This window comes from Salvelinus namaycush, unplaced genomic scaffold (assembly GCF_016432855.1).
Source record: "Salvelinus namaycush isolate Seneca unplaced genomic scaffold, SaNama_1.0 Scaffold2108, whole genome shotgun sequence".
Lineage (NCBI taxonomy): Eukaryota > Metazoa > Chordata > Actinopteri > Salmoniformes > Salmonidae > Salvelinus > Salvelinus namaycush.
Window position 1 is genome coordinate 9935 of NW_024058907.1, and position 25552 is coordinate 35486.

Genomic DNA, 25552 nt, shown 5'->3' on the forward strand with positions numbered 1-25552 from the left:
GATAGGAGGGGACCACTGCCTCTGAAATGAGTCTCTCTGGGGAGAGCGAGAAGAGAGGCACTGCCTCTAAGAGGAAGTATTCTGACCGAGAGGAGGGGGCCACACCCTCTAAAAAGAGTCTGCCTCAAGACACCAGTTCTAAGAGGTAAGCGATAAATTGTACATATAGTTATTTTAAAGATATACAACACATTTTAAGAGAAGTGTTTCCAAATTACATAACATGTAGGCCTATATCTTTAAGTTAAAAATCCTAGAACCAACTGCAAACACAAGCTAGGTGTCTATCCAACTGGTAACACAAGCTAGGTGTCTATCCAACTGGTAACACAAGCTAGGTGTCTATCCAACTGGTAACACAAGCTAGGTGTCTATCCAACTGGTAACACAAGCTAGGTGTCTATCCAACTGGTAACACAAGCTAGGTTTCTATCCAACTGGTAACACAAGCTAGGTGTCTATCCAACTGGTAACACACGCTAGGTGTCTATCCAACTGGTAACACAAGCTAGGTGTCTATCCAACTGGTGACACAAGCTAGGTGTCTATCCAACTGGTAACACAAGCTAGGTGTCTATCCAACTGGTGACACAAGCTAGGTGTCTATCCAACTGGTAACACAGGCTAGGTGTCTATCCAACTGGTGACACAAGCTAGGTGTCTATCCAACTGGTGACACAAGCTAGGTGTCTATCCAACTGGTAACACAAGCTAGGTGTCTATCCAACTGGTAACACAAGCTAGGTGTCTATCCAACTGGTAACACAAGCTAGGTGTCTATCCAACTGGTAACACAAGCTAGGTGTCTATCCAACTGGTAACACAAGCTAGGTGTCTATCCAACTGGTAACACAAGCTAGGTGTCTATCCAGCTGGTAACACAAGCTAGGTGTCTATCCAACTGGTAACACAAGCTAGGTGTCTATCCAACTGGTAACACAAGCTAGGTGTCTATCCAACTGGTAACGCAAGCTAGGTGTCTATCCAGCTGGTAACGCAAGCTAGGTGTCTATCCAACTGGTAACGCAAGCTAGGTGTCTATCCAACTGGTAACGCAAGCTAGGTGTCTATCCAACTGGTGACGCAAGCTAGGTGTCTATCCAACTGGTGACGCAAGCTAGGTGTCTATCCAACTGGTGACACAAGCTAGGTGTCTATCCAACTGGTAACACAAGCTAGGTGTCTATCCAACTGGTAACACAAGCTAGGTGTCTATCCAACTGGTAACACAAGCTAGGTGTCTATCCAACTGGTAACACAAGCTAGGTGTCTATCCAACTGGTAACACAAGCTAGGTGTCTATCCAACTGGTAACACAAGCTACGTGTCTATCCAACTGGTGACACAAGCTAGGTGTCTATCCAACTGGTAACACAAGCTAGGTGTCTATCCAACTGGTAACACAAGCTAGGTGTCTATCCAACTGGTAACACAAGCTAGGTGTCTATCCAACTGGTAACACAAGCTAGGTGTCTATCCAACTGGTAACACAAGCTAGGTGTCTATCCAACTGGTAATACAAGCTAGGTGTCTATCCAACTGGTAACACAAGCTAGGTGTCTATCCAACTGGTAACACAAGCTAGGTGTCTATCCAACTGGTAACACAAGCTAGGTTTCTATCCAACTGGTAACACAAGCTAGGTTTCTATCCAACTGGTAACACAAGCTAGGTTTCTGTCCAACTGGTAACACAAGCTAGGTTTCTGTCCAACTGGTAACACAAGCTAGGTGTCTATCCAACTGGTAACACAAGCTAGGTTTCTATCCAACTGGTAACACAAGCTAGGTTTCTGTCCAACTGGTAACACAAGCTAGGTTTCTGTCCAACTGGTAACACAAGCTAGGTGTCTATCCAACTGGTAACACAGGCTAGGTGTCTATCCAACTGGTAACACAAGCTAGGTGTCTATCCAACTGGTAACACAAGCTAGGTGTCTATCCAACTGGTAACACAAGCTAGGTGTCTATCCAACTGGTAACACAAGCTAGGTGTCTATCCAACTGGTAACACAGGCTAGGTGTCTATCCAACTGGTAACACAAGCTAGGTGTCTATCCAACTGGTAACACAGGCTAGGTGTCTATCCAACTGGTAACACAAGCTAGGTGTCTATCCAACTGGTAACACAAGCTAGGTGTCTATCCAACTGGTAACACAGGCTAGGTGTCTATCCAACTGGTAACACAAGCTAGGTGTCTATCCAACTGGTAACACAAGCTAGGTGTCTATCCAACTGGTAACACAAGCTAGGTGTCTATCCAACTGGCAACGCAAGCTAGGTGTCTATCCAACTGGTAACACAAGCTAGGTGTCTATCCAACTGGCAACGCAAGCTAGGTGTCTATCCAACTGGTAACACAAGCTAGGTGTCTATCCAACTGGTAACACAGGCTAGGTGTCTATCCAACTGGCGACACGTTTTAATGTCAATATTCTAAAATCAGTAAAAGAAGAATATGCATATTTTCCCACCAGGGATGTGGTTCCATCAAATTGACTTGTTGCAGATTAGAAAGCTGTGTGTGATGACATAGTGCACATCAAAATAACTGTTGTGGTTAATTTCCCTTTACCAAATAAATCTACAAGTAAATGTGGTTAAATTCCCCTGTACGAAATAAAAATATATAAGTAAATATGGTTAAATTCCCCTGTAATAAATAAAATCTACAAGTAAATGTGGTTCCATGGCATTTTGAACTCTACTGATGGTTTGACCAAGCCACGACCCATCTTCAATGCTCTTACTGAGGGAAGGAGGTTGTTGGCCAAGATCTCGCGATACATGGCCCCATCCATCCTCCCCTCAATACGGTGCAGTCGTCCTGTCCCCTTTGCAGAAAAGCATCCCCAAAGAATGATGTTTCCAACTCCATGCTTCACGGTTGGGATGGTGTTCTTGGGGTTGTACTCATCCTTCTTCTTCTTCCAAACACGGCGAGTGGAGTTTAGACCAAAAAGCTCTATTTTTGTCTCATCAGACCACATGACCTTCTCCCATTCCTCCTCTGGATCATCCAGATGGTCATTGGCAAACTTCAGACTGGCCTGGACATGCGCTGCTTGAGCAGGGGGACCTTGCATGCGCTGCAGGATTTTAATCCATGACGGCGTAGTGTGTTACTAATGGTTTTCTTTGAGACTGTGGTCCCAGCTCTCTTCAGGTCATTGACCAGGTCCTGCCATGTAGTTCTGGGCTGATCCCTCACCTTCCTCATGATCATTGATGCCCCACGAGGTGAGATCTTGCATGGAGCCCCAGACCGAGGGTGATTGACCGTCATCTTGAACTTCTTCCATTTTCTAATAATTGCCCGAACAGTTGTTGCCTTCTCACCAAGCTGCTTGCCTATTGTCCTGTAGCCCATCCCAGCCTTGTGCAGGTCTACAATTTTATCCCTGATGTCCTTACACAGCTCTCTGTTCTTGGCCATTGTGGAGAGGTTGGAGTCTGTTTGATTGAGTGTGTGGACAGGTGTCTTTTATACAGGTAACGAGTTCAAACAGGTGCAGTTAATACAGGTAATGAGTGGAGAACAGGAGGGCTTCTTAAAGAAAAACTAACAGGTCTGTGAGAGCCGGAATTCTTACTGGTTGGTAGGTTTTCAAATACTTATGTCATGCAATAAAATGCAAATTAATTACTTAAAAATCATACAATGTGATTTTCTGGATTTACCAATTGCAGAATGTAGTTTTTTAAATAAACCTCAGGACTTCTAGAAGTTCCACTATACTGTTGCTAAAAGGATGTAGATGAGGTATTGATGTGCTAATGATGAGGTGATCTGTCTCCCTGTTTTGTTCAGTGTCCAGAAGCCCAGAGCAGAGTCACCTACAACCAGCCTGCTATCAATGAAGAGTGATCAGCCACCTGCTTTCAGCCAGGAACCATTACCAGATGACAATAAGGAAGTGGAGAGTTTGGACAGTGAGGATGCATTAAAGATCACACACAACCTTCTGGACAGAAGAAGTAAGACTGTTTTATACAGTATTGCAAAGAACAGTACAAAGGCCCTTATAAAACACACCACACAAACTTATGAGTCCCAACTCTCATTGTTTTCCTACAGGTCAAACTCTGCTGACAGTCCAACAAGACATTAAGGCTAAACTGAAACACAAGTATCAACACATATCTGAAGGAATTGGACACCATGGAAACCAAAGTCTGTTCAAGGACATTTACACAGAGCTCTACATCACAGAGAGTGGAAGTGGAGGGCTCAATAATGAACATGAGGTTAGACAGATAGAGATGGCATCCAAGAAACAAACCACACAAGAGACACCAATCAAATGCAACAATATCTTCAAGCCTTTACCTGGACAAGGCAAATCTATCAGAACTGTGCTGACAAAAGGAATCGCTGGCATTGGAAAAACAGTCTCTGTGCAGAAGGTCATCCTTGACTGGGCAGAGGGAAAAGCAAATCAGGACGTTCATTTCATGTTTCCTCTTCCTTTCCGTGATCTGAACCTGAAAAAGGACCAATACAGTCTGATGCAACTTCTTTCCCACTACTTCTCAGAGCTGAAAGAGATTGACAGCATTGAAGATGGTGAAACCAAAACTGTTTTCATTTTTGATGGTCTGGATGAGTGTCGACTTCCTCTAGACTTCAAAAACAAGGAGAAGTGCTGTGATGTCACGAAGCCAACCTCAGTGGACGTGCTGCTGACAAACCTCATCAAGGGGAATCTGCTTCCCTCTGCTCATCTCTGGATAACCACACGGCCTGCAGCAGCCAATCAGATCCCTCCTGATCGTATTGACCGAGTGACAGAGTTACGAGGGTTCAATGATCCACAGAAGGAGGAATACTTCAGGAAGAAAATCACAGATCAGAATCTGGCCAGTGAAATCATCAAAAACATGAAGACATCAAGGAGCCTCCACATCATGTGCCACATGCCAGTCTTCTGTTGGATATCAGCCACTGTCCTTGAGATGATCCTGAAAGAGGCAGAGAAGGATGAAGTCCCCAAAACTCTGATCCAGATGTACTCACACTTCATACTCATCCAAATCATTGTGAAGAACAGGAAGTACAACAAAGCCTCAGAGACAAACCCAAAGGAACTGTCTCAGTCAGACAAAGAGATGATCCTGAAACTGGCAAAGCTGGCTTTCCAACAGCTGCAGAAGGGCAACCTGATCTTCTATGAGGAGGACCTGAGAGAGTGTGGCCTTGATGTCACAGAGGCATCAGAGTACTCAGCATTGTGTAGAGAGATCTTTAAAGAAGAATCTGGGCTGTACCAAGACAAGGTCTACAGCTTTGTGCATCTGAGCATTCAGGAGTTTCTAGCAGCAGTGCATGCTTTAGAATCATGTCTGGACAAGAAGGAAAATGTTTTCTCCCCCACTAGTGATGATGATGAAGATGAGGAGGAGAAGGATGTTGACGATGATGAAGAGAAGGAGTCAATCCAGTTGTCTGACTTACACAGGAGCGCAGTGGACCAGGCCTTGAAAAGTAAGAATGGACACCTTGACCTGTTCCTCCGCTTCCTTCTAGGTCTCTCACTGGAGTCCAATCAGAATCTGTTACGAGGCCTTCTGACACAGACAGGAAGTACAACACAGACCAATGAGAGCACAGTTGAGTACCTTTCAGACAAGATCGAGGAGGAATCCTCACCAGAAAGGATCATCAACTTGTTTCACTGTCTGAATGAGCTTGGTTCCAACTCTCTAGTTGAAGACATGCAGACCTCCCTGCGATCAGGAACCCTTTCAGCAACAAGACTAGAACCTGACCAATGTTCAGCCCTGGCCTACCTGTTACTGATGTCAGAGGAGGTGCTGGAGGAGTTTGACCTGAAGACATACAACACATCAGAGGAAGGTTATCAGAGGTTGCTGCCGGTCGTGAAAACCTGCAAGAGAGCACTGTAAGTTCTGTTATTGAGTTGATGTTTACAGTATCATTATAATGACGGATTTGTATATCTAACAGATTATCTCCTCTCTCCAGACTGGATGGCTGTGAACTCACATATAAATCCTGTGAGACTCTGGCCTCAGCTCTGCAGACACCAAACTCCCCCCTGAGAGAACTGGACCTCAGCTATAATAACCTGGGAGACAGAGGAGTGGAGCTGCTCTGTGTTGGACTAACCAGTCCACTCTGCAACATACAGACACTTGTGTGAGTTAACTTTCTTCAGTATCCACTGTGAGTTCATATATTTTGTATGTAGTTAGTATGTGTGTGTTTTTAACATTATTTGAACATCTTGGTAAATATGCAGAAACGTACATCAAATGTGATAAATATATAAAACTAAGGTTAAATATCTTAAGTGAGTTAGTATGTTTTCAACATTGGTTAATCATGTGTACTTCCGTTTTTGTCTCTTGCTCCCTCTTAGTGAATAGGGGGCACTGTTTTCACTTTGGGAAAAATCGTGCCCAAATTAAACGGCCTCGTACTCTGTTCTAGATCATACGATATGCATATTTTTATTACTATTGGATAGAAAACACTCTGAAGTTTCTAAAACTGTTTGAATTATATCTGTGAGTAAAACAGAACTCATTTGGCAGCAAACTTCCAAACAGGAAGTGAAAATTCTGTAAATGGGGCTCTGTGTCAGGCCTTGCCTATTCAATTGCCTTATATTTATGGATCTGTATGCAATTCATACGCATTCCACTAGATGTCAACAGGCAGTAGAATGTTGAATGGGGTGTCTAGCTTGACGTGAAACCGAATGAGAGCTTTTGGAGTGACAGGTCCGCCCTATTGGCAGTATTCAGCTGCGCACCAGAGAACACCACATTGTCTTCTGAAATGCGTTAGGTATACACGACGAAATGCGCCGTCTTGGACTTTATTGGATACATATGAGAAAAACATCATAAAGATGGATTTTCAACCGAGTTTGACCAGTTTATTCGACGTTTATTGTGACTTTTGGAATTTTTCGTTCCATGCGCGGAATTTTTCGTTCCAAGAGTTGATGGACATGTGCCCTCCACAATGCTAGCCAAAGTTGCTAATTCGACAGAAGAAATGGACATTCTAAAACAAAACAACGATTTATTGTGGAACTAGGACTCCTTGCACTACATTCTGATGGAAGATCATCAAAGGTAAGAGAATATTTATGATGTTATTTCGTATTTTTGTGGAATATGTTGGCTCCAACATGGCGGAGAATTGCTGGGCGCTGTCTCAGAATATTGCATGCTGTACTTTGTACTAAAGTTATTTTTTTAAATCTAACACAGCGGTTGCATTAAGAACCAGTGTATCTTTCATTTGCTGTACAACATGTATTTTTTAGTAAAGTTTATGATGAGTTCTTTGGTTAGATAACGTGACTGTCCAAAATATCTCCGGGCAATTTTGTGCATTATGGCTACGTATTCACAATGTAAAACCAGGATTTGTAGCTCTAAATATGCACATTTTCGAACCAACATAAATGTATTGTATAACATGGTGGTGAGCTAACATAAATATATATTGTGTTTTCACTGTAAAACACTTAAAAAATCGGAAATATTGGCTGGATTCACAAGATGTTTATCTTTCATTTGCTGTACAACATGTATTTTTCATAAATGTTTTATGATGAGTATTTACTTATTTCACGTTACTCTCTGTAATTATTCTGGCTGTTTTGGTGCTATTTGTGACGGTGGCTGCAATGTAAAACTACGATTTATACCTATAAATATGCACATTTTCGAACAAAACATAAATGTATTGTATAACATGATGTTATAAGACTGTCATCTGATGAAGTTGTTCAAAGGTTAGTGATTAATTTTATCTCTATTTGTGGGTTTTGTGAAAGCTATGTTTGCGGTGAAAACATGGCGTTGTGTGTTTGGCTATTGTGGTGAGCTAACAAAGATATATTGTGTTTTCGCTGTAAAACATTTTAAAAATCGGACATGTTGGCTGGATTCACAAGATGTTTATCTTTCATTTGCTGTATTGGACTTGTTAATGTGTGGAAGTTAAATATTTCAAAAAAATATTTTTGAATTTCGCGCGCTGGGAAGCGGAATGTTGTGGGTGTTCCGCTAGCGGAACCCCGGGGCGAGAAAGGTTAATTAATGTATCTCATTATTCTTAAAGCTTTGCATATTTAACAGTGTATCACCATATCTCCTCTCTCCAGACTGGATGGCTGTAAGCTCACATATAAATCCTGTGAGACTCTGACCTCAGCTCTGCAGACACCAAACTCCCCCCTGAGAGAACTGGACCTCAGCTACAATGACCTGGGAGACAGAGGAGTGGAGCTGCTCTGTGTTGGACTAACCAGTCCACTCTGCAACATACAGACACTTGTGTGAGTTAACTTTCTTCAGTATCCACTGTGAGTTCATATATTTTGTATGTAGTTAGTATGTGTGTGTTTTTAACATTATTTGAACATCTTGGTAAATATGCAGAAACATACATCAAATGTGATAAATATATCAAACTATATCAAGGTTAAATATCTTGAGTGAGTTTGTGTTTTTAGAAAAAATATAAACTACTGGAACCAAGACTTCAAAATAACTGATATTGGAACAAGATGGAGGGAATGTTGGAACATAAATAACACAATTACAGTTAACAAGAATGTATGTTTAATCCAGTACAAACTAATGTATAGAATTTATTACACAAGACAACATTCACAAATTCTACAGCACAACGACAGAGTCGTGTCTTAAGTATAAAACTAACATTGAGTCAATAATTCATGCTTTCTGGGAATGCTATAATTCCAAAAGTTATGGGCGGAGTTAGAAGTTGTCTGTCAGAAGTATTACAACGTAAACATACTTTTAATCCGTCTTTCTGCATATTTCATGACATGGCATATGGGGGGTGTAGTGAGATACCCGATGTCGTGTCTTTACAATGGATTATATGATATATAACATGCTATTTTATCAAATCAATTCTCTGTAATTAATATTACCTGATTAAACTAATCATGTAAATGTAATTAACTAGGAAGTTGGGGCACCACGGAAGAATGTTTATAGAGCTGTTGTCTTCCGAATAAACTGATATGATGACTGGTTACACAAAGAAAGGGGTTGGGTTTGAATGAAAGAGCGGGAAGACTGAGGAACAAATGGATTGGGTCTCTATCGGTCCTCATGAAGCTATGCTATCGTAAATACAGAATCTTATGCATTCTAAATAACCGCCCATTCGGAAAAGGATAATGCAAGAAATATATTTACTCTGAGCTGCGCTTCGATAGATTGGTCGAAGATGGAAGGCTGGGTGGTGCAGCAGAGATCTCCTTTGTCCTTTGAATAATATTTCTGGGCTGATACGTTGTAGTCTGTCGTCTTGTGGTAGAACGGATACGTTGTAGTACCCTGTCTTTCTGAAGATATTGTTCGTCCTTTCCTAGGCCACGCAAGTTTACAGCTGCTGCTGCTAACTCGACGTCTAGGATGTATCACGTCTTTAGTGAATAAGAGTTCAAAGTTCATACCAAGTTGCCATCCTAAGCTCATGCTATATTCTGGCTGGTATAGTCGAAATTCATCCTTCCAGCGTGGCGATCGTCACCTCCACTTTGAAATTCGCCCTTCTAAACGTATGGACATCAGTCCTCACGTCATTGGGAACACAATGTTAATTTCGTTAGGTTGTAGTCGTTCAACCATTCGCAACCAGAGCTCACGCTGAGGTTGGCTTAGTTCGCCGTGAATTGGGGTTTATAGAAATGTAGAAAAGGGGTTTGTTCATCATTTCCAACCAATGCCTGTTGACGTGGGTGTGGCCACTGATTGAGCATATTTTACTTATGAAAACAGTTCTCTCGCTTTAAAAACTAAAATTACATTTAATCATTTCACAAATAGTTTCATATTTAAATATTTAAATTGCACAACAATTCCATGTGGATCTGATAACTAGAACGTGTAGACTTTCCAAGATACAGTTTGTCGTCCTGTCATCAGTAATAATGTCTCAGACGACAACTGATCTGACATCATATTCTTTAAGTACCAACGGACACTTTCAACTGGTTGGATTACAGAAATATTGTTCCGTTCCCAACCTTTTGATGTTACCATACTCTCTCTATGTTAACAAAGGGCTTTCCAAGAGTCCATTCTGTAGAGTAGAGAGAGAAAAGGGGTTAAGGTATTTATGGGGGTCATAAACCTCACCAATAGGGCAACGTCATGACACCGATGAGCTGGACGATTCTCTTCTCATCATTCATCTTGTAAAAACTAATACAAAAAATATATGAAGGGTCGAAAAAAGTATGTTTTTAACATTGGTTAATCATGTGGGGAGGCAGGTATCCTAGTGGTTAGAGCGTTGGACTTGTAACCGAAAGGTTGCTAGATTGAATCCCCGAGCTGGTAAAAATCTGTCCTTCTGCCCCTGAACAAAACAGTGTTCCTAGGCCGTCATTGTAAATAAGAATTTGTTCTTTACTGACTTGCCTAGTTAAATAAAGGTTAAATAACAATTGTCTTAATGCATCTCATTATTCTTAAAGCTTTGAATATTTAAGTGTATATCTCCTCTCTCCAGACTAGCTGGCTGTGAACTCACATATAAATCCTGTGAGACTCTGGCCTCAGCTCTGCAGACACCAAACTCCCCCCTGAGAGAACTGAACATCAGCAACAATGACCTGGGAGACAGAGGAGTGGAGCTGCTCTGTGTTGGACTAACCAGTCCACTCTGCAACATACAGACACTTGTGTGAGTTAAATATCTTCAGTATGAGTTATTATGTGGATGTTTTAAACATGTGTTAATCATGTGCTCTTCTGCCCACTAGTCTGGGTCAGTGTGGTCTGACAGAGGGTTGCTGTTCAGATCTGGCCTCTGTCCTGAGTTCACCCAACTCACAACTGAAACAACTGGAGCTGAGAGACAATGACCTGCAGGACTCAGGAGTTACACTGCTGTCTGCTGGACTGGAGGATCCAGACTGTAAACTACACACACTGGGGTAAGTACATCTGTTTCAGTCAGGTCTGTACTGAGCTGAGTTACACTGCTGTCTGCTGGACTGGAGGATCCAGACTGTAAACTACACACACTGGGGTAAGTACACCTGTTTCAGTCAGGTCGGTACTGAGCTGAGTTACACTGCTGTCTGCTGGACTGGAGGATCCAGACTGTAAACTACACACACTGGGGTAAGTACAGCTGTTTCAGTCAGGTCAGTGCTGAGTTTAGTAAAACAAATACTCTGAAAATCTGATGTTTCATGACAATGTTTGTGTCATGGACAAATGTATGGGTGTCCTACAAGATGATTGATACCAGTACACCAACCTAGACAGCTGTTGTGTGTCTCTCTGTAGGCTGTCTGGCTGTCTGGTCACAGAGGAGGGCTGTGCTGCTCTGTCTTCAGCTCTGAGGTCAAACCCCTCCCACCTGAAAGAGCTGGACCTGAGCTACAATCACCCAGGAGACTCTGCAGGGGGACTGCTTTCAGCTGCTCTGGTGGATCCCACATATAAACTGATGAAGCTGAAGTAAGTCAGAATAGATGTCCTAATAGTGTGAGCAGCGGTTGTGTCATATGTAGTGTAGTAGGGTCAGTAACATGAGGACATGATGGTAGAATTAAGGGGAAGTTTACTCAGCAGGCTGAGCACTCCAACACAGCATACATCATCACCACATGAATACTCTTCTGCATCTCTGATATCCTGTTGGAATTGTACTCTGTTCTGTATGCAGGATAGAATACCTGTATGTCTCTAGTAATGAATTGTACTCCGTTCTGTATGAAGTAGGTAGGATAGAATACCTGTATGTCTCTAGTAATGAATTGTACTCCGTTCTGTATGCAGTAGGTAGGATAGAATACCTGTATGTCTCTAGTAATGAATTGTACTCTGTTCTGTATGCAGTAGGTAGGCTAGAATACCTGTATGTTTCTAGTAATGAATTGTACTCTGTTCCGTATACAGTAGGTAGGATAGAATACCTGTATGTCTCTAGTAATGAATTGTACTCCGTTCTGTATGCAGTAGGTAGGATAGAATACCTGTATGTCTCTAGTAATGAATTGTACTCCGTTCTGTATGCAGTAGGTAGGATAGAATACCTGTATGTCTCTAGTAATGAATTCTACTCCGTTCTGTATGCAGTAGGTAGGATAGAATACCTGTATGTCTCTAGTAATGAATTCTACTCCGTTCTGTATGCAGTAGGTAGGATAGAATACCTGTATGTCTCTAGTAATGAACTTGGATAGTGCACCAGAACACAACAATATGGTTTAAATGTTGACTGCTTTATTAGGTCTTTGTCAGTCAATAACCTGTTTCTCCTACAGTGTGGATCATGGTGGAGAGTGCAGGCTGAAATCAGGGCTGAGGAAATGTAAGTCTCTTTAATCCTAATTAACTGCATATTCAGAACTATAGTAACGTAGTAACTAATCAATACTTGTTCTGTAACTACAAAACAACATTTTATATGAAGATGTGGTTTGATTAAACTCTCCTTTTGTCTACAGATGCCTGTCATCTCACCCTGGACCCAGATACAGCAAACCCAAACCTGATACTGTCTGAGGGGAACAGGAAGGTGAAACGGGTGGTGGAGGAGCAGCATTATGAAGACCATCCAGACAGATTTGACTGTCTTTACCAAGTTCTCTGCAAAGAAGGCTTATCTGGGTGTCGTTATTACTGGGAGGTGGAGAGGGATGGTGCCATGGCTGACATTGGTGTGGTGTACGAAGGACTGAAGAGGAAGGGAGTGGAGGAAGACAATTGGATTGGCGATAATAGGAAGTCCTGGAGTTTACTCTGCTCTCACAGTGGTTATCTCTTTTACCATGCTGGAGTCCGTAGCAGAATCATCCCTGGTACTGATTCTAACAGAGTTGGAGTGTATCTGGACTGGCCAGCTGGTACTTTGTCCTTCTATAGTGTGTCCTCCTCTGGTACACTGACACACCTTTACACAGAACACACCACATTCACTGAACCCCTCTATCCTGGGTTTGGGGTTTACTCCTCCTCAGTGACCCTGTGTCAGATAGATGACCAACACATTCAGAGGTGAGTGTTTTAATGTGTTCTGTTGGACCTACAGACAGTTAGATTAGTAGTAGTGGTGTGTTTTAATGTGTTCTGTTGGACCTACAGACAGTTAGATTAGTAGTAGTGGTGTGTTTTAATGTGTTCTGTTGGACCTACAGACAGTTAGATTAGTAGTAGTGGTGTGTTTTAATGTGTTCTGTTGGACCTACAGACAGTTAGATTAGTAGTAATGGTGTGTTTTAATGTGTTCTGTTGGACCTACAGACAGTTAGATTAGTAGTAGTGGTCTGTTTTAATGTGTTCTGTTGGACCTACAGACAGTTAGATTAGTAGTAGTGGTGTGTTTTAATGTGTTCTGTTGGACCTACAGACAGTTAGATTAGTAGTAGTGGTGTGTTTTAATGTGTTCTGTTGGACCTACAGACAGTTAGATTAGTAGTAGTGGTGTGTTTTAATGTGTTCTGTTGGACCTACAGACAGTTAGATTAGTAGTGTGTTTTAATGTGTTCTGTTGGACCTACAGACAGTTAGATTAGTAGTGTGTTTTAATGTGTTCTGTTGGACCTACAGACAGTTAGATTAGTAGTAGTGGTGTGTTTTAATGTGTTCTGTTGGACCTACAGACAGTTAGATTAGTAGTAGTGGTGTGTTTTAATGTGTTCTGTTGGACCTACAGACAGTTAGATTAGTAGTAGTGGTGTGTTTTAATGTGTTCTGTTGGACCTACAGACAGTTAGATTAGTAGTAGTGGTGTGTTTTAATGTGTTCTGTTGGACCTACAGACAGTTAGATTAGTAGTAGTGGTGTGTTTTAATGTGTTCTGTTGGACCTACAGACAGTTAGATTAGTAGTAGTGGTGTGTTTTAATGTGTTCTGTTGGACCTACAGACAGTTAGATTAGTAGTAGTGGTGTGTTTTAATGTGTTCTGTTGGACCTACAGACAGTTAGATTAGTAGTAGTGGTGTGTTTTAATGTGTTCTGTTGGACCTACAGACAGTTAGATTAGTAGTAGTGGTGTGTTTTAATGTGTTCTGTTGGACCTACAGACAGTTAGATTAGTAGTAGTGGTGTGTTTTAATGTGTTCTGTTGGACCTACAGACAGTTAGATTAGTAGTAGTGGTGTGTTTTAATGTGTTCTGTTGGACCTACAGACAGTTAGATTAGTAGTAGTGGTGTGTTTTAATGTGTTCTGTTGGACCTACAGACAGTTAGATTAGTAGTAGTGGTGTGTTTTAATGTGTTCTGTTGGACCTACAGACAGTTAGATTAGTAGTAGTGGTGTGTTTTAATGTGTTCTGTTGGACCTACAGACAGTTAGATTAGTAGTAGTGGTGTGTTTTAATGTGTTCTGTTGGACCTACAGACAGTTAGATTAGTAGTAGTGGTGTGTTTTAATGGGTTCTGTTGGACCTACAGACAGTTAGATTAGTAGTAGTGGTGTGTTTTAATGTGTTCTGTTGGACCTACAGACAGTTAGATTAGTAGTAGTGGTGTGTTTTAATGTGTTCTGTTGGACCTACAGACAGTTAGATTAGTAGTAGTGGTGTGTTTTAATGTGTTCTGTTGGACCTACAGACAGTTAGATTATTAGTAGTGGTGTGTTTTAATGTGTTATTTTAGAGTCAGTCTCACTCTAACCACTAGAGGGCATCAGAACCTGTTGAATAGGACAGCCTCACTGTAATGTCAGTCTCACTCACGTGTAGGTCTCAATTTTGTGTCACAAGCACAGTGCAGTGTTTTGAGGGGGGAAGAGTGTGTGTAACTCATGATACCTGGTGACTTCACATCTCTAGGGGGGTATGTAACTCATGATACCTGGTGACTTCACATCTCTAGGGGGGAATGTTACTCATGATACCTGGTGACTTCACATCTCTAGGGGGGTGTGTAACTCATGATAGCTGGTGACTTCACATCTCTAGGGGGGAATGTAACTCATGATACCTGGTGACTTCACATCTCTAGGGGGGAATGTAACTCATGATACCTGGTGACGTCACATCTCTAGGGGCTTTCATCAAGATAAACAATGTCACCTGTAATGTCACCATCAGTATTGGCTTTATGGAAGGTGACATAGTGGGTTATGTCACATTTAGGCAATGCACCCTATACAGGAAGCTGTTCTGTCACCCTTTATACACACTTTGTATTGCTTATGAAGACTGTATGTATGCTATATCAAGCCTTTATAAGTTGTATTTAGTTTAATCACAGTCTATCCTTCTGCTTTACCAACACCAGAGACCATGGTGGAGAGTGTTGTGTCAAGCCTGGACCTGAGAACACCAGAGACCATGGTGGAGAGTGTTGGATCAAGCCTGGACCTGGGGACACCAGAGACCATGGTGGAGAGTGTTGGATCAAGCCTGGACCTGAGAACACCAGAGACCATGGTGGAGAGTGTTGGATCAAGCCTGGACCTGAGGACACCAGAGACCATGGTGGAGAGTGTTGGATCAAGCCTGGACCTGAGGACACCAGAGACCATGGTGGAGAGTGTTGGATCAAGTCTGGACCTGAGAAAAGTGAGTGTTAACTGATAATTGTTTTCAAACCGAAATACGATGAAAGAGTTCATTATACTTGAGTCCCAGGAAAGGAACACAATCATGATCTATTTGGTCAAAACAAACTTAAAGGTAGAGTCAGCGATTCTGACGTAGATGCACAAAGTAAACAACATAGTGGGTCAATTTCCACAACAACTAAGAACGTTGGAACGCAAGGCTAAACTTCTCTGTTTTAGTCCCGTGGCTACCACTCTGTAAGAGAGTGAAGAGAACTCTTGCACATGGGCAGATACTGTGTGTGACTGTGTGAGAGAGAAGTCGGGCATCTTGCTCATCACAATATCTGTGGTGCTGCTCCTACATCATCATTTAGCTGACTCTACCTTTAAGCTCTCATCCTACGATCTACCAGAAATCAGACCCCAACATCTACAAAACATGGACCAGAACGATGTTGTTTCCTGCTTCCACAAACATTCATTAATATAACACTAATGTCAGATTATGGTATGCTAATGAGTGTACATTCAGAGACTGTTGCTTAGTTATATTCATTTATATTACAAGTCTATTTAATAATTATTCATTCATTATTACATGAGATTGTCCTTTTTAAATAACAACTACTTTTGACTTCAGTGATTCCTCAGAGCTGTAAGACTTGTGACCATGTTGAGGTAAGTCATAATGTCAATTCTTACTTTTACATACCTGCAGGAGTCAGGCACAGTCTCAACGCCAGGTGTGTACTGACCAACCGTTCATACTGGGATATAGACAGTCCTGTGTTCTGCTTTAGTAATATAAACACAGTCTCAAAGCCAGGTGTGTACTGACCAACCATTCATACTGGGATAGAGACAGTCCTGTGTTCTGCTTTAGTAATATAAACACAGTCTCAAAGCCAGGTGTGTAGTGACCAACCATTCATACTGGGATAGAGACAGTCCTGTGTTCTGCTTGTAGGCATGCAGGATTTTAGCTGTTGTCACCTTTGTTCATTAAACAGTGTAATCAATATATCACCAGCATTCCATGTAACATTGAATAAATACATTAGATAAATGACTGTTTATTTTATGGGCCAGTTTCCCGGACACAGATTAAGCCTAGTCCTGGACCTTAAAGAACTTTCTATTGAAACTTCCATTGAGCATGCTTTTAGTCCAGCACTAGACTCAATCTGTGTCCAGGAAACAGGCCCCATATGTATTATTGACATGTTTGTCCTTGTTCAGGACTCCACACACTGGCTTCAGATTGAACCCTTGACTTCCACTGTCCAGGGAGTGACAATGTTCAGGTAAAATAACTACTTTTAACATTTCATTCCACTTGCTAGTGTATTTCCCCATTACCTTTGGGAATAGTCTTCTAATCCAACCTCTCCATTTGACCATTGACCCTCTCTACCATATCTTGTTGTTGCCCTCAGACACAGGACACCCAAAGGGAGTTATGAGTGCACAGTGTCTGGGCTCCGCTGGCTGTGTGAGAGAGATGTCATCCTGAAGTATCACTTCAGGAACTGGGAACCCTACAGTCAACTTCTGAAAGACATGCAGTACACACAAGGTGGTCCATTGCTGGACATCACTATGGAGTTAGGTGAACTGGAGGAAGTTCATCTGCCACACTGTGTCTGTTTAGGTAAAACCATATAGAAATAGTATTCAGAAAGACATTTCCATGTAACTTTGTTTCACTTCCTGAATTAATGAATTAACTATTCTGGGAGTTTGAGTTTACTGTGATCTGGTACTGCATATTCTTTGTGTTTTAGTTTTGTAATATATTGTAATAATACAATATTTGTCTTTCTGTCTCCTTTGTATTGTGTTGTTCAGGGACCAACCCTTCCCTGAGGAATGAGATGAAGATTCTTCATGTAGAGGAACATGGAGTGTCTTTAGAGGAAGTGCATGAGGTCACCAGATTCCATGCTAAGGTTCTCCATCCCAAGTTCTCAGCTATCTCTGTTATACTGAGCTATATCTTTTCATGGAACGTAGATGTCCACTGTGACGTGGTCCTCTATATGGCAGTAAAAAGGTCAACAGTAATTTCAAGGCTGTACCTGCTCCTCAGAAACTCCAGTCAGAAAGAGGTGAGGCACTATCATTGAAGTGACAACAGTATGTTTAAACTTACTGAAGGAAAGCTGATAGTTTGTTGAAAATCTCTAGATTAGAAAGACAACATGCAGCTCTGTGAGAAATATATTTCTGTCTCATTCATTTGAAGAGCCAGTAGACGGCACACTTCTCTCTGGGCGAAGGAGATCCCATTGCCCCGGGGCAGTGAAGGGGACATAGCCCCGGGGCAGTGAAGGGGACATTGCCCCGGGGCAGTGAAGGGGACATTGCCCCGGGGCAGTGAAGGGGACATAGCCCCGGGGCAGTGAAGGGGACATAGCCCCGGGGCAGTGAAGGGGACATAGCCCCGGGGCAGTGAAGGGGACATAGCCCCGGGGCAGTGAAGGGGACATTGCCCCGGGGCAGTGAAGGGGACATTGCCCCGGGGCAGTGAAGGGGACATTGCCCCGGGGCAGTGAAGGGGACATTGCCCTGTATTAGCGTGCTGTCTTTCACATGGGACGCTAAACAGGTGTCCTGACTCTCTGTGGTCACTAAAGATCCCATGGCACTTATTGTAAGAGTAGGGGTGTTCACCCGGTGTCCTGGCTAAACTCCCAATCTGACCCTCATACCATCATGGCAACCTAATCATCCTCAGCTTCCAATTGGCTCATTTTCCCCCTCTCCTATGCCCTGTAACTCTTCCCCAGGTCGTTGCTGTAAAAGAGAATCTCTTCTCAGTCAACTTACCTGGTACACCTTTAAAATAATATCCTGGTAAAATAGGGATAGTAAATCAATAACGATTGTGTTGACAAAAATGGATTGCTCAGTGAGCTGCATGTTGTGTGAATTATGAGACTACATTGTTCTGACTGACTACTACATTGCTCATTTTGTAGGCTGTTCAGGAACGGGAGAAAAATCAGGTATCCCAAGGATATTCAGAATTTCTCCTGCCAAGTCCAAACGGGTCCTTAAAGCTGAACAGTTGGTTTGCGCTCAAGAATCCCCACTCCACTTCCATCTATCCAGAGGTGCAGTTTTATCAGGCTGAGGACATGAATCTGTCATATTGTATATGAATAACAGGAATATCATTCTATTTCACTCTTTCTCTCTCTGTCTGTTGTCTCAATCGTTGCACCATATGGCCTCCTACAGAAGATTCAGCTGTTACCTGCAGACACCACACCAAGCTGTTGTCAGATGATTATGGGAAACACAGGGGTTGACATTGAGATGGAGTTAATCGGGGATGATGAGAGGACAGTATGGAAATCAGTGGTATCAAAAGGTAAGAAATACTAGACATGAACAGTATGTCAATCATCAATGTCCTTTTCTAACAGATGCTATTAACATGTTTTATAATATATTCTCTTGTTTGTTTTTCAGATGTATACAGCAAAGACTATCATCCAACAGGTAAGTTTGTTTTTGTGGACGAGGTTACAAAGATAACGTCTCTTCAAGTTGTGATGAAGAACACTGATGAAGGTCTTCATGAGTCATGTTCAGTGGGGTGTTGAAGGGCGTCATGAGTCGTGTTCAGTGGGGTGATGAAGGGCGTCATGAGTCATGTTCAGTGGGGTGTTGAAGGGCGTCATGAGTCATGTTCAGTGGGGTGATGAAGGTCTTCATGAGTCGTGTTCAGTGGGGTGATGCAGGTCTTCATGAGTCGTGTTCAGTGGGGTGATGAAGGTCTTCATGAGTCGTGTTCAGTGGGGTGATGAATGTCTTCATGAGTCGTGTTCAGTGGGGTGATGAAGGTCTTCATGAGTCATGTTCAGTGGGGTGATGAAGGTCTTCATGAGTCGTGTTCAGTGGGGTGATGAAGGTCTTCATGAGTCGTGTTCAGTGGGGTGATGAAGGTCTTCATGAGTCGTGTTCAGTGGGGTGATGCAGGTCTTCATGAGTCGTGTTCAGTGGGGTGATGAAGGTCTTCATGAGTCGTGTTCAGTGGGGTGATGAATGTCTTCATGAGTCGTGTTCAGTGGGGTGATGAAGGTCTTCATGAGTCATGTTCAGTGGGGTGATGAAGGTCTTCATGAGTCGTGTTCAGTGGGGTGATGAAGGTCTTCATGAGTCGTGTTCAGTGGGGTGATGGTCTTCATGAGTCGTGTTCAGTGGGGTGATGAAGGTCTTCATGAGTTGTGTTCAGTGGGGTGATGAAGGTCGTCATGAGTCGTGTTCAGTGGGGTGATGAAGGTCTTCATGAGTAATGTTCAGTGGGGTGATGAAGGTCTTCATGAGTCATGTTCAGTGGGGTGATGAAGGTCTTCATGAGTCGTGTTCAGTGGGGTGATGGTCTTCATGAGTCGTGTTCAGTGGGGTGATGAAGGTCTTCATGAGTCATGTTCAGCGGGGTGATAAAGGTCTTCATGAGTCGTGTTCAGTGGGGTGATGAAGGTCTTCATGAGTCATGTTCAGTGGGGTGATGAAGGTCTTCATGAGTCATGTTCAGTGGGGTGATGAAGGGCGTCATGAGTCGTGTTCAGTGGGGTGATGAAGGTCTTCATGAGTCATTTTCAGTGGGGTGATGAAGGGAGTCATGTTCAGTGGGGTGTAATGATATAGAACATTCAGACAGAAATACAGAGCCTTGCAAAAGTATCTGCATCACATTTCATTGTGTTACAAAGTGGGATTAAAAAGGATTTCATTGGAATTTCTTGTCAAGTCTACACAAAATACTCAGTAATGTCAAAATGGAATAATATATATATTTATTTTAGATTGATATAAATTAAATTCCTAAAATATAGTTGTTCCATAAGTATTCATCTCCCTGAATCAATACATGTTAGCGTCATGAGTCGTGTTCAGTGGGGTGTTGAAGGTCTTCATGAGTCGTGTTCAGTGGGGTGATGAAGGTCTTCATGAGTCATGTTCAGCGGGGTGATGAAGGTCTTCATGAGTCGTGTTCAGTGGGGTGATGAAGGTCTTCATGAGTCGTGTTCAGTGGGGTGATGAAGGTCTTCATGAGTCGTGTTCAGTGGGGTGATGGTCTTCATGAGTCGTGTTCAGTGGGGTGATGAAGGTCTTCATGAGTTGTGTTCAGTGGGGTGATGAAGGTCGTCATGAGTCGTGTTCAGTGGGGTGATGAAGGTCTTCATGAGTAATGTTCAGTGGGGTGATGAAGGTCTTCATGAGTCATGTTCAGTGGGGTGATGAAGGTCTTCATGAGTCGTGTTCAGTGGGGTGATGAAGGTCTTCATGAGTCATGTTCAGCGGGGTGATAAAGGTCTTCATGAGTCGTGTTCAGTGGGGTGATGAAGGTCTTCATGAGTCATGTTCAGTGGGGTGATGAAGGTCTTCATGAGTCATGTTCAGTGGGGTGATGAAGGGCGTCATGAGTCGTGTTCAGTGGGGTGATGAAGGTCTTCATGAGTCATTTTCAGTGGGGTGATGAAGGGAGTCATGTTCAGTGGGGTGTAATGATATAGAACATTCAGACAGAAATACAGAGCCTTGCAAAAGTATCTGCATCACATTTCATTGTGTTACAAAGTGGGATTAAAAAGGATTTCATTGGAATTTCTTGTCAAGTCTACACAAAATACTCAGTAATGTCAAAATGGAATAATATATATATTTATTTTAGATTGATATAAATTAAATTCCTAAAATATAGTTGTTCCATAAGTATTCATCTCCCTGAATCAATACATGTTAGCGCCATGAGTCATGTTCAGCGGGGTGATGAAGGTCTTCATGAGTCGTGTTCAGTGGGGTGTTGAAGGTCTTCATGAGTCGTGTTCAGTGGGGTGATGAAGGTCTTCATGAGTCATGTTCAGCGGGGTGATTGGTAAATCACCTTGGCAGCCATTACAACTGTGCATCTTGGGTAAGTCTCTAAGAGCTTTGCACACCTGGATTGTACAATATTAGCCCATTATTATTTTCATAATTCTTCAAGCTCTTTCAAAATGTTGGGGATCATGGCTAGACAGCCATTTTCAAGTCTTGCCATAGATTTTCAAGCAGATTTAATTTTAACTCGGCCACTTAGGAACATTCACTGTCTTCTTGGTAAGCAACTCCAGTGTAGATTTGGCTTTGTGTTGTAGGTTATTGTCCTGCTGAAAGGTGAATTCCTCCCCCAGTCCCTGGTGTAAAGCAGACTGAAGCAGGTTTTCCTCTAGGAGTTTGTTTGTTCTTAGCTCTGTTCCGTTTCTTTTTATCCTGAAAAACTCCCCAGTGTTTGCCGATGTCAAGCATACCCATACCATGATGCAGCCACCACCATGCTTGAAAATAAGGAGGCAGTTACTCAGTGATGTGTTGTGTTGGATTTGCCCCAAACATAAGACTTTGCATTTAGACCAAAAAGCGTCTTCCTTTGTAGACGTTTTGTTATGCAGTATTACTTTAGTACATTGTTGCATATATTTGTATTCTTCTTTTCACTCAGTCGTTTTAGTCGTTATTGTGGAGTCACTACAATGTTGTTGATCCATCCTCAGTTTTCTCCCATCACAGACATTTGAAGTCTGTAACTGTTTTAAATTCACCAATGTCCTGGTGACATCACTAAGCAGTTTCCTTCCTCTTCTGCAGCTCAGTTCAGAAGGACGACTGTATCGTTGTGTCTATGTGGTTTAATATGTAATCCACAGCATCATTATTAACTTGACCACACTTAAAGAGATATTAAATGTCTGATTTGTTATTGTTACCCATCTACCAATCACTGCCCTTCTTTAAGAGGGTTTCAAAAAGATCCCTGGTCTTTGTATATAGTTGAATCTGTGCTTGAAATGCGATACTTGACTGAGGGACCTTCCAGATGATGTATGTATGGTGGACAGGTCCACTTTGACATTACAGAGTATTTTCAGTAGATTGTTGACAAAACATTAAATTAAATCCATTTTAATCCCACTATGTAACACAATAGAGAAAAGGGGTGTGAATATTTTTGCACGGCTCTGTATGTTATGTAGAATAGACAATCGTGTCAGCCAGGGTAGGCGTCAATTCCAAATAAATCCGTCAATTCAGGAAGTAAAGTGAAATTCCAATTCAATAACTGGAAAAGGGGCATCTATTTCCAATGACTTCTTGTTAATAAACCTAATAAGAAAAAGTATTCATTTCAAAAGTGTTTAATTTTTTTTATTGACTGACTTTATTTTGAATTGACTACAATAAATTAATTAATTAATATCAGAGGAAAGTTAACTGGAGAGACTGCAAGATGTAGAAACAGCTGCTGTTAACCCTAAAGACATATTCATTTAATTGACCCCCTTTCAGCATTAACATTCCCTGGCATGCCTGCTGAGGAGATTCTGAAGACACACTGGGACAAAATCGTTCAGGGAGCCACAAACCCAATGCCAATAGCAGATTATCTGTTGTCAAAGAGCATGATTGGTAAAGAAGAGTACTCCAGAATAAAAGCTATAGAACCTAAACAGGAACAAATGAGAGAACTACTGATTGCAGTCCACCCTAAAGGACCGTTCATCTTTGCCTCGATCCTGACTAGTCTCCCAGTCCCTGAAAAACATCCCCACAGCATGATGCTGCCACCACCATGCTTCACCGTAGGGATGGTGCCAGGTTTCCTCCAGATGTGACGCTTGGCATTCAGGCCAAAGAGTTCAATCTTGGTTTCATCATACCAGAGAATTTTGTTTCACATGGTCTGAGAGTCCTTTAGGTGCCTTTTGGCAAACTCCATTCAGGCTGTCATGTGCTTTTTACTGAGGAGTGGCTTCCGTCAGGCCACTACCATAAAGGCCTGTTTGGTGGAGTGCTGCAGAGATGGTTGTCTTTCTGGAAGGTTCTCCCATCTCCACAGAGGAACTCTGGAGCTCTGTCAGAGTGACCATTGGGTTCTTGGTCACCTCCCTGACCAAGGCCCTTCTCCCTTGATTGCTCAGTTTGGCTGGGCAGCCAGCTCTAGGAAGAGTCTTGGTGGTTCCAAACTCCTTCCATTTAAGAATGATGGAGGCCACTGTGTTCTTGGGGACCTTCAATGCTGCAGAAATTTTTCGGTACCCTTCCCCAGATCTGGGCCTCGACATAATCCTGTCTCGGAGCGCTACAGACAATTCCTTCAACCTCATGGTTTGGTTATTGCGCTGACATGCACTGTCAACTGTGGGACCTTATATAGACAGGGGTATGTCTTTCCAAATCATGTCCAATCAATTGAAATTACCACAGGTGGACTCCAATCAAGTTGTAGAAACATCTCAAGAATGATCAATGGAAACAGGATTCACCTGAGCTCAATTTCGAGTCTCATAGCAAAGAGTCTGAATACTTATGTAAATAAGGTTCTGTTTATTTTTAATACATTTGTAAACATTTGCAAAAATCTGTTTTCACTTTGTCAGTATGGGGTGTTGTGTGTAGATTGATGAGGGAAAACATTTATTTAATCAATTTTAGAATAAGGCTGTAACGTAAGAAAATGTGGAAAAAGTCAAGGAGTCTGAATAGTTTCTGAATGTACTGTACAAACCAATGGCATGAGGGCCAGTCAACATGGTTTACTGTAGGACCTGGACTAGTGCAGATTAGTAAAAGGCTGACTTCAAGAACAATGACATCTCCTCCAGGACTTGATGTAAATTATCCTGGTTCTGAATGCCCCAATGACATCTCCTCCAGGACTTGATATAGATTAGCCTGGTTCTGAATGACCCAATGACATCTCCTCCAGGACTTGATGTAGATTAGCCTGGTTCTGAATGACCCAATGACATCTCCTCCAGGACTTGATGTAAATTATCCTGGTTCTGAATGCCCCAATGACATCTCCTCCAGGACTTGATATAGATTAGCCTGGTTCTGAATGACCCAATGACATCTCCTCCAGGACTTGATGTAGATTAGCCTGGTTCTGAATGACCCAATGACATCTCCTCCAGGACTTGATGTAGATTAGCCTGGTTCTGAATGACCCAATGACATCTCCTCCAGGACTTGATGTAGATTAGCCTGGTTCTGAATGACCCAATGACATCTCCTCCAGGACGTGATGTAGATTAGTCTGGTTCTGAATGACCCAATGACATCTCCTCCAGGACTTGATGTAGATTAGCCTGGTTCTGAATGACCCAATGACATCTCCTCCAGGACTTGATATAGATTAGCCTGGTTCTGAATGACCCAATGACATCTCCTCCAGGACTTGATGTAGATTAGCCTGGTTCTGAATGCCCCAGCCTGTTTTTCTATGTCTGTGAAACCGTCCTAAATGTCAATGTGATATGTTCAGGTCATTATTGTAAAATATAATGTTTTCTCAGTACTTTTATTTTAGGAGTCTGCTTCTAAATGACTGAAATATAAAATGTACAAATGTCGTTATGTTGTAACCTGACTCTCTCAGGTGCTGTGTCGGGGGCAGGGCGTCCGGCTGAGAGCAGTCTGACTGGTCCTCCAGAGCTGCGTTCTGTACGGAGAGAGTTTGCGAAACGAGTATCAGGACCTGTCCTGAATGGACTGCTGGACGGACTCCTGCAACACACAGTCATCAACCAGGAGGAAATGGAGTCAGTGAAGGTGATCGCTGAGAGGGCAGAGAAGGCACGTGACATCATCGACATGGTGTTGAGAAAAGGAACTGAGTCATGTTCCAGGATGATGAACCTTCTTGGGGAGCTGGACCCTTATCTTTGTTCACAGCTTCAGATCAACAGTGTTGGGGTACCAACCTAATGGTAGAATGGATAGTAACAGTGTTGGGGTACCAACCTAATGGTAGAATGGATAGTAACAGTGTTGGGGTACCATCCTAATGGTAGAATGGATAGTAACAGTGTTGGGGTACCAACCTAATGGTAGAATGGATAGTAACAGTGTTGGGGTACCAACCTAATGGTAGAATGGATAGTAACAGTGTTGGGGTCCCAAGCTAATGGTAGAATGGATAGTAACAGTGCTGGGGTACCAACCTAATGGTAGAATGGAT

The 25552-nt window shown here is 42.4% G+C and overlaps 1 protein-coding gene across 1 annotated transcript; it reads left to right on the top strand.

Moving 5' to 3' along the window:
• Nucleotides 1–25299, top strand: LOC120038221 (NACHT, LRR and PYD domains-containing protein 3-like). Its single transcript, XM_038984078.1, has 15 exons — nucleotides 1–145; nucleotides 3812–3978; nucleotides 4079–5903; nucleotides 5987–6160; nucleotides 8148–8321; nucleotides 10538–10711; nucleotides 10791–10964; nucleotides 11323–11496; nucleotides 12306–12352; nucleotides 12489–13038; nucleotides 15270–15313; nucleotides 17386–17582; nucleotides 18327–18369; nucleotides 19015–19044; nucleotides 24971–25299. Exons 1-15 carry the CDS (start codon nucleotides 27–29, stop codon nucleotides 25297–25299), a joined length of 4221 nt encoding a protein of 1406 aa, XP_038840006.1. The 5' UTR covers nucleotides 1–26.
• Nucleotides 25300–25552: the final 253 nt, after the last annotated feature.